At 43.2% G+C, this 9,425-nt stretch overlaps 1 protein-coding gene across 5 annotated transcripts in view; it reads left to right on the forward strand.

The window, feature by feature from the left end:
* Nucleotides 1-8,465, forward strand: part of CSNK1G1 (casein kinase 1 gamma 1) — a 180,109-nt gene extending 171,644 nt beyond the window's left edge. For 3 of the 5 annotated variants that reach the window (XM_032297187.1, XM_032297188.1, XM_032297189.1), the window contains one exon: nt 2,718-4,817. In XM_032297187.1, the coding sequence (XP_032153078.1) occupies nt 2,718-2,772 (55 nt within the window). In that variant the 3' untranslated portion in view covers nt 2,773-4,817. Of the gene's footprint in view, nt 1-2,717; nt 5,445-7,977 lie in introns of those variants that run through there. The other 2 variants (XM_032297190.1, XM_032297186.1) reach the window with 2 other exon arrangements.
* The last annotated feature ends 960 nt before the right edge of the window (nt 8,466-9,425 follow it).

The raw sequence follows: 9,425 nt of genomic DNA on the forward strand, positions 1-9,425 counted from the left end.
GATGGCTTGTGACTAGGGAGACTTGGATCGATTTTGACTCCAGCATGTTGAGAACTTCTAGTCATCTAAACAGTCAAAGAATCAACTGGAAGAAAACCTAAGCCATGAAGAATCCATCACCTGCCTTTATTCTCTTCTGAGAGTAACATATCTGAATGGAGTCAGTCAGTCAGTGGACTTGGTCTAGATTCTGACCCAGTTTAATAGATCCTGTTGCTAGTAGTTACCACAGACACCAGAGAATTGAAGAACACATTGTGGGGCCTGCTTTCTTGTAGGTAGAATTATTAAAAAGCCTTTGCCACTGCTGAAGCTATAACCACAATAACTAGCAAAGATTAATCTAGGGCTCTAAATTTGAAATATTCCAACTCCTTTGAACCACACTCCCTTTTAGTCAGGTGCGTTCAGCGTTGTACATCCAGTTATGATATGCTTGTAAGCAGACATTAATTCTTATGACTTGCCTTGGAGGAGGTAAAAGAGAAGTCATTGTAAAGTTTGAAATTGACCTAAACAATATTTTAAACTATTTTTAATTGCTCTCTTAAAAACACAAAATCATCATCTTAGCATCCTCCAAAAAGATTAAGAAGTTGACTTAAAATTAGTAATGCCTTTGAAAATCATGATTCAGAAGAAAAGAGGTAAGTCTGTTGAAATAGAGATTTAATTTGCTTCTTTTGTTATTAATTTCAGGACATTCATCTTGGAAAATGTCCAAGATTTCTAAATTATACGTATAGAAAAACACCATTTGGGCCGGGCATGGTGGCTTATGCTTGTAATCCCAGCACTTTGGGAGACCAAGGCAGGTGGATCATTTGAGGTCAGGAGTTTGAGACCAGCCTGGCCAACAGGGTGAAACCCCGTCTCTACTGAAAATATAAAAATTAGCTGGGCATGGTGGCGGGCGCCTGTAATCCCAGCTACTCGGGAGGTTGAGGCAGGAGAATCGCTTGAGCCCAGGAGGTAGAGGTTGCAGTGATCAGAGATCGTGCTGTTGCAGCACTCCAGCCTGAGTGACAGAGCGAGACCCTGTCAAAAAAAAAAAAAAAGAAAGAAACGAAAGAAAGAAAGAAAAAGTGAGACTTGAAGGAAGGGAGGGAGGGAGGGAGGAAAGGGAGGGGCGGGGAGAAAGAAAGACACCCTTTGTCCTTGAATTCTTACCTAGGGTTTCCACTGAGAATTATTTTTAACAATAAAAAATCTTGGTCACTTTTATGTAAAAGAATTTACAGTTTCCAAATACATATGACACTTTCTTTAGTGATTATATTTGCATCCATTAATAGTACCTCACAAATGTAATTGATACTTTCAGAGAAAATCTTTCCAAAGACCCTCTTAAGAAATTCCTATTTCCAAAATTTTCATGTTTAATTCATTCAGATATGATTAAACCCCATCATGGTCTATGTCAGCGTTTGTTTCTGCATTCTTAGAAACTTTCTCCAGTTTTTGATAACTAGTCCATTGGATGTAGGAATACCAAGGAATCTAACTAAACAGAGAGGGAATTGTGGCTACAATGGAATACCTAAGTGACAGTCTTTATTTCCATATGAATATTGCTGGCATTACTCCTGCAACAATTAGGCAAGAGACTCAAATATAGTTTTCTCAGACAAGCTTTTCTTTCAAGGGTCTAGCAAATCTGACCTATACTTCCAACTTTACTGCCCTCTATCATCTGGCATCTTTGATTCATCCACCACCTTCTGTCCCTTACATTCCCATTCCCTATATATCAGCTCCCTGGAAAGGACATATCTTGTGCAAATTGCACTCATCACCCACTCTGGACTGCCTGAGTAAGAATGATGCTTCCTGTTCTAAAGACAGGAGTGAGGAGGTGGGATTCTCAGACTTAGGGATGTGCCAGAACTGTGGCTAGTCCCCAGGGAACAGAACTTGGAGGACTGATAAAGGAGCCAACACCAACTACATCGTAGACAGGGGCAGTTTATAAACCTCATCTGGCACAGCAGCAGTCTCAGGAAGCTAAACTGGGGAGTCCCCATTTTAGGGAGTGAGAGTATCCTGATGGTCACCTCCTGGGTTATGGCAGTGGTCCACTCCAAATGAAAAGGAGAGCTGTACTCATGTCAGTCGGGAGGTGTGGCTCACAGTTACTATTAGAGTCAGGGCCTCTTCTGCCTACTTTGGGTACTTGGGTGAGGGCAGAGAGGGGGATGGAGAGAATTGTTAATCCTTCGTTGGTAACATGCTAAGATCCTCCCAGAGTTCCAGACATCATACTTATCATGGGATTGGTTTGCCTTAATTTATCCCCCCTGCCCTCTGGTCAGTGAGTTGCATTAAATAATTATGACCTCAGTATCAAGGAGTAGAGAGTGTAGACTAGTTTTATGCAGACCTGAGGACCCCCAGTCTTGGTTCTTGATAAGGTGAGGCATCTGGGTTGAGCGCTAAACTACAAAAGTAGCCTTCTTCATCCTCCTTCCAGCAATCCCTATTTCAGAACCATTTTAATAATTAGGGTGACTACAGATTAAAATCAAGCAGCTATTTCCTTTGGCTTTCCTGGCAGACACTGCCCACTGCCTCCAGTGCGTGCACTGTAGATGGTGGGCGGTCCCTATGGGTGGGTGCCAGGGGGAAAATCCCACCCCCTGCAGTAAGCAGAAGCAGGCAGAAGTCTGCTGGAAGCTGCAGGCCTCCCGCACTGACTTGCAATGTTCCTTGTGCTCCAGGTGCTGCTGTTTCTTTAAGAGGAAAAGGAAGAAGACTGCTCAGCGCCACAAGTGACCAGTGCCTCCCAGGAGTCCTCAGGCCCTGGGGACTCTGACTCAATTGTACCTGCAGCTCCTGCCATTTATCATTGGAAGGGACTCCTCTTTGGGGGAGGGTGGATATCCAAACCAAAAAGAAGAAAACAGATGCCCCCAGAAGGAGCCAGTGTGGGCAGCCAGGGCCTAGTGGGTCATTGGCCATCCCCGCCTGCCTAAGGCTCTGAGCAGGTCCCAGAGCTGCCGTTCCTCCACTGCTTGCCCATAGGGCTGCCTGGTTGACTCTCCTTCCCATTGTTTACAGTGAAGGTGTCATTCACAAAAACTCAAGGACTACTATTCTTCCTCCCCTTAGTTTACTCCTGGTTTTTACCCTACCCTCAACGCTCTCCAGCATAAAACCTAGTGAGCTAAAGGCTTTGTCTGCAGAAGGAGATCAAGAGGCTGGGAGTAAGGCTAAGAAGGTAGGAGGAAAATGGCAAACCTAGGCTGGAGAACTCTGTGTCTCCAGTGTGCCTGGCAGTATGGTTTCCTCTTCCTCTGTGCCTGTGCAGCATTCATCCCAGCTGGCCATGGGGTTCAGGTTCCTTCTTCCCTACCTCCTGTGAAGTTACACTGTAGGACACAAGCTGTGAGCAATCTGCAGTCTACTGTCCGTGTATGTTGGCGTTCTTAGCTTTCTTGACAAACTTTTTCTCCAGGTGGTAGTAGGACAATGAAAATTGTTCTGAGCAAAGGAAAGAAAACTGACTTTATTGCACTTTTAGTTTTTTTAAAAAAACAAAAACAAAAACAAAAACATGCAGATGCATATTGTGTCTGGTATTTGGGGTTTTACTTTTATCTATTTTGAGGGGGATGGGGCCAGCCAAGCCATTCAGAGAGAACATGGGTCCAGAGGACATTCTCAGTGGAAAGAGTTTGATCTGCAGCACCCAGAAGAGAAGCCAAACTTGGTGTCATTCTGAGTGAACACTCAGGTTGACAAGAAAACATACTTGAATTTTCATTCATCTTCTCAGCAGCTGAAGAATGTCCCTACCAGAGCATCTTGACCTAATCAACTTACAGTTTGAAAACCTAGCTCTCCAGCACATGAGATGAGCCAGCCGAGCCAGACTGTGACCAGAAAACAGCTTATCCCAGAGACGAAGATGCTTAACAAAAAAAGTTGAAATTGTTTCCTCTGCTGCCAGGGACTTCCAGCTAGATAGCTATGTAACTTCCTGGTGATCTGAGGGACAAATTAGTGATGGAACAGCCACCACCATATTGCTATTAGTGGGAAAAAAGAGGAGGATGGTAAACCTGCCTTCCACCTGCCAGAGGAGCCTCGGGGTATGGCATTATAGGGCCAGGAAAAGGAAATTGGTGTATCCTGTCTGCCCTAATAGCTGAGCTGTAGCTGGCCCGCCTTATCAGAAACCAAGCTCATGAAGCTCTTCTCCCAGCAGGTCCATAGCAGTAGGCTTAGGATGCAGTATGTGGGGCTGCAGTTAAAAGGAGGGAAAGATTGATTGGTGCTGGAACATTCCAGGGAAAAGGAGACTGGCGCAAAAGGTCTGAAATTATCTTCTCAATTGGACATACACTCCTTCCAGAAAAGTGGCCGTGCTTCTGAGCATGTTTTCGCCCTATGCCCTCTGCGTCCCCCCATGGTGTTTTCATATGAGGTACTACTGTGAAGGATCTTGGTTCCTCATTCACTGTTTGACAAGTTTTTCATGTGTGGAGTTACTCTTCTCATGCCCAATTTTCATTTGAGTTTAGTGGCTTCACCAAACAATGACTCCTCATTGCAGAGGTGACAGAGGAGAAAGGGTCATTTATGTCAGGAAGGAGGTCTTGTATCTGGGAGTAGAGCGCTAACTATGGAGCACAATGGCTGGTTGGTGACTTAGTCTGATGTTTTGTGGAGCATAGAAGTCTTCACGTCTGGCTTGAGGTGTAGGGCTGTCTTTTGGACTGGAGGGTGTGGGATATTTTCTGGTAGTTGGCATTTCTTGAAAATTCCCTTAATGTACCTTACACAGAGCAGAAATAGCAGCATTCGCATGGATCAGAGGTACTGGGCTTCATCTGTTCCATTGGACCTTGGCTAGGAAATATCATTTCACTGGCATCAAACCTGCTTAGCTTATGGAAAGTTGGTAATATGTCATTTCTGTAATTGTTTCTATATATGAAACATAGAGTGGCAGGAAGATGCAGTCCTTTCCACAAGGACTGTGAAGATTGGGATTTGTGTCCTTGCCATTACCTAATGGTTACAGCCCTGTCACTAAAATTTACATAGTTTCTCAGTTGTGATTTGAGCAACTCTAACTTATAGAAAGTTTAATTTTTTCTCATCCCTGTATAGAAAATGCCTTGCCTCTCAAGAGATGGCAGAGTGGGGCCGGGCAGAGTGGGTCTGGGCATGGTGGCTCACACCTATAACCCCAGCACTTTGGGAGGCTGAGGCAAGTGGATCACCTGAGGTCAGGAGTTGGAGACCAGCCTGGCCAACACGGTGAAACCCCGTCTCTACAAAAAATGCAAAAATTAGCCGGGTGTGGTGGCACACGCCTGTAGTCCCAGCTACTGGGGAGGTTGAGGCAGGAGAATCACTTAAGCCTGGGAAGCAGAGATTGCAGCGAACCAAGATCACACCACTGCACTCCAGCCTGGGCAACTGAGTGAGACTGTCTATTTAAAAAAAAAAAAAAAAGGCAGAGGGAAATGGTGGCAATGCCCGGAGCATCCTGGCACTGTATACTCTACTGAGTGCCTCTCTTCATCCCCTCATCCTGCTTATACACACACACTGTCTCTCTCTCTCTCTCTTTCTCTCTCTCTCTCTCTCTCTGCCTTGCAGCTGGATTTGTGACTTTTTGTCTTAAGATTTTTATTGGAGCAGTTGTGGGGAGTGTCCTTCCTAATACACCATTCTCACCTCCCAACCACCACAAATCTCTTACTAGATATTTGGTTTTCATAACAAAGGTAAAGAATCCCAGATCCATCTAGCATACAGGGTAATGGTGATCCTCCAGGGCCATTGGCACTTGAAGGTGGTCCCAGACCTGGGAGATTCTGATGGTATCTTCCTTAAAATTAATAAAACAAAAAGTAAAAAACCTGAGTACCCTAGAAGAAATTGACCATCATCAGTTTCAGCCCCCTCAGCATATCAGGACTCCCTCCTCAGCCCTATTGCTACAGTTGCTTAGCTGTATGCCTCAGCCAGATCCTTGGGGTTAGGGCGTGCAGTCGCTGCCTGTCCCCACCCATCCACTTGCACTGTAATTTTTGAGCTTTCTCCATTTCACAACTATGGCACCTAAGGATCTTTTTCTTCGGAATTGATGCAATTGTTTTTCTGAAAGGTAATTCAGTATCTGTTCATGAAAACCCTTAATATTGGCCAAGTGTGGTGACTCATGTCTGTAATCCCAGCACTTTGGGAGGTTGAGATGGGCAGATCATGAGGTCAGGAGTTTGAGACCAGCCTGGCCAAAATAGTGAAACCCCCATCTCTACTAAAAATAAAAAAATCAGCCTGGGATGGTGGCACACGCCTGTAGTCCTAGCTACTCAAGAGGCTGAGGCAGGAGAATCGCTGGTAACCGGGAAGCAGAGGTTGTAGTAAGCCGAGATTGCACCCCTGCACTCCAGCCTGGGCAACAGAGCAAGACTCCTACTAAAGAAAAAAAAAAACCTTAATATTATACATTAAGAGTTTTCCCAAGCTCTACAGTCCCTCAGACATTGCATCCTGAACAGATTGAGGCAAGCAGACCAAGACTCCACCAAGGCATAAATGGTCCCCCATACTCCCTTTTCACCAGGGTATATCACTTGTGTCTGTGCAGCCTAGTCTTTCCCATGAGGGGTTGATAGGAATCAAATTGGGATTCCTTTATTACTTTGGCTTTGGGTTTTGGGTTTGTTTGTTAGGTTTGGTTTTTTGTTTTTTGTTTTTTTTTCAATTTGTTTGTGTTTTTGGTGTATGGGGGGTGATTTTGTTTCTGAATAAGAAAAAGAAGAGGCAACCACAGCCCTTCGGTGGGTTTATAAAGTTTTGAGCAGTGTTTAAGCCACAAGTAAGGAATCCTGAAAGTCTTTTATCCAGCAAACAGTCTTAAAAATGTTTTACCTAACTCCTTCTGCAGGTGACTAAGTACAAAAAAATAGGTTTCTCATTGTATTCAAAATAGTGAGTAGGTTCCCTGGATAATACACAATGATAGTTCACATATTTTCTCAAACACAACCAGAAAACCCACTTCCAGTATTTGTGTAAATCACCTTTCAACGGAAAAAGTGAACATGTATTCCACGTATTTCTAGTTTGATTACCAAACTTGATATTACAAAGAAACCTCATTCCTATAGACAGAATTTCTTTTATTTTTCTTCTTTTACTCCTCACAATCACTTTCCCGGTGCCATCACCACCTGTAATGTCTCAGAGCAGAGGATTATTCATGGTAATAAATGGGGGTGCGGTGCAGCCATTCCATTAACACCCACAGGAGGACAGCTGTTCCAGATGTCCCCACCCATCCATCTTTCAGTACAGGTGAGACATTTTCAGTTCATGAGCTCCAGACCAAATCCCAGGCCAGCCCTTGTACCAAAAGCCTTTTTTAGAAGGCTTATCAGTCTATTAGGAATGTCTCAGGAAAGATGAGCCATTTCTTTGGGGGAGAAATATAGTTACAGATGGAAGTGTGTGATTGCGTGTCTGTGTGTGTGTGTGGTGTGTGGTGTGTGCATGCATGTGAGTGTGTGCATTCATCTATGTGCATTTCACTTCCATAAAGACCCAGCCCAAGCTGCTGGGAGCCATGTGTTCCTGAGGATTCTCAGAGGTAAACAAGTGACAAGTGAGCTTCTGAAATTAATGTCTCAGCAAGCTGGCTTTAGGAATGAGCCCTATTTATCAAGCAGAGAAAAGAATAATAGCAGAAAAGATAACGATGAAACCAAAAATACATACCCCCAATGGAAAAAAATGTTGATTCAGCAATTCCCATTGGACATATTACATGCTATAATTTATTATATTATTTGTCTGTCTGTGATCTTTGCCCATTGTACTCTTAAAAAAATGTTGAGATGTTGATTGCGATTTTTAAACAACTAGATAATGTATAAATCAGCTGTGGAAATCAGTTTTAATGTGTGGATGTGTCTGATTATTGTTAAATGCTTTTTTTTACTTTTTTTTTTTTTTTAGATGTATAATGTTTCATAAACCCTGGCACTGGTCGCAAAGCTCAGCTGTGAAAATGAAATTTGTAGTATTTTTTAAACATGAATGTCAATTTCAAGTGTATTTGAAATGGTTCCTCCAGGAGAGATATTTGTGCACCATTAGGAAAATCTTCTCTGCAGAGGAAGTAGCCTTCTTTGGAGAAAATGGAAATTGGGTTCTGATAACGTTATCTCAAAATAGCCCATTTCCTAGGGCACCATGGAAAACACCAATGTGATCTTTAAGTATACCTCTTCCCCAGTTTGGGGAGGAAAGGACTCAGTTTGCACCCTTTTTGTATGTAAAATAAAATGTCTTAACTTTCTTGGCTACTTCTCCTTGTTTGTTTGGTTGATTGGTTTGTCTGTTTTTAATTGCCCTTGGCTCATTTGTAATTAACAATCTAGTTGGGACCAATTTTGATGTGATTAAAGGCTCCTGTGAACGAAAATAAATGCCTGATAATTTGGCATTCTTGCTTCATTCCTTTGGATTAAACATTTCTCCACCTTCGAGTCACTTTAAAAATAAATATTGCTGTATCTTGTCAGGTGCTAATGAAAAAATAAATATTGGTCAGGCATTGATGGCTTATGCCTGTAGTCCCAGCACTCTGGGAGGCCGAGGCGGGTGGATCACTTGAGGTCAGGAGTTCGAAACCAGCCTGGCCAACACTGTCAAACCCTGGCTCTACTAAAAATACAAAAATCAGCCGGGCATGGTGATTACAGCGGCCTTACACAGTCACGTTGCAGACCTTCAAGACAGTTATCTTGTTATTTCCCATCCTTGCACCTCAATTCAGACAACCTCAATCAGGTGGAAGTTTTAAAAATTGTTATATTGACAAAGATGTCTTCGGAATCCATCTCTCATCCCCGCCACCCCCTTTTTTTTTCCTATTTTGTTAAGCATCTTTCCTCATAATCCAAGCTACTCAGGAGGCTGAGGCAGGAGAATTGCTTGAACCTGGGAGGCGGAGTTTGCAGTAAGCCGAGATGCCAAGATCTCACCACTGCACTCCAGCATGGGCAACAGAGCAAGACTCCGTGTCAAATAAATATTCCTGGAATAATTTGGACATTATCACGTTAGTATCTGTGTCCTTGTTGTTCTCAGGTGGTAGAACACAGGAAATCAGGATCTGCTTTGTGGAACAACTTTAGTAGCTTTACAATTCTGCTCATGAGGAACATGTGTCCAGACCCGACAGAACTTTGATGAGTAATGTGAAACCACACATGCATATGTAGGCAACAAAACAACTTGTCAATCTGGGCATAACTGACTCCTTCCAGTTTGTTACTACTCCTTAATTATTTTTTCACAGGCAAGTAGCAGCCAAAGAATCATGAGAGAAAAATTTCACATTGAGAGCCTTTTATCCATCAACCTGATTTTTTTCTTTTGAAAGTGGGAGTGGGAGAAAG

This window comes from Sapajus apella, unplaced genomic scaffold, assembly GCF_009761245.1.
Source record: "Sapajus apella isolate SASKATOON/1434 unplaced genomic scaffold, GSC_monkey_1.0 scaffold37, whole genome shotgun sequence".
Classification (NCBI taxonomy): domain Eukaryota; kingdom Metazoa; phylum Chordata; class Mammalia; order Primates; family Cebidae; genus Sapajus; species Sapajus apella.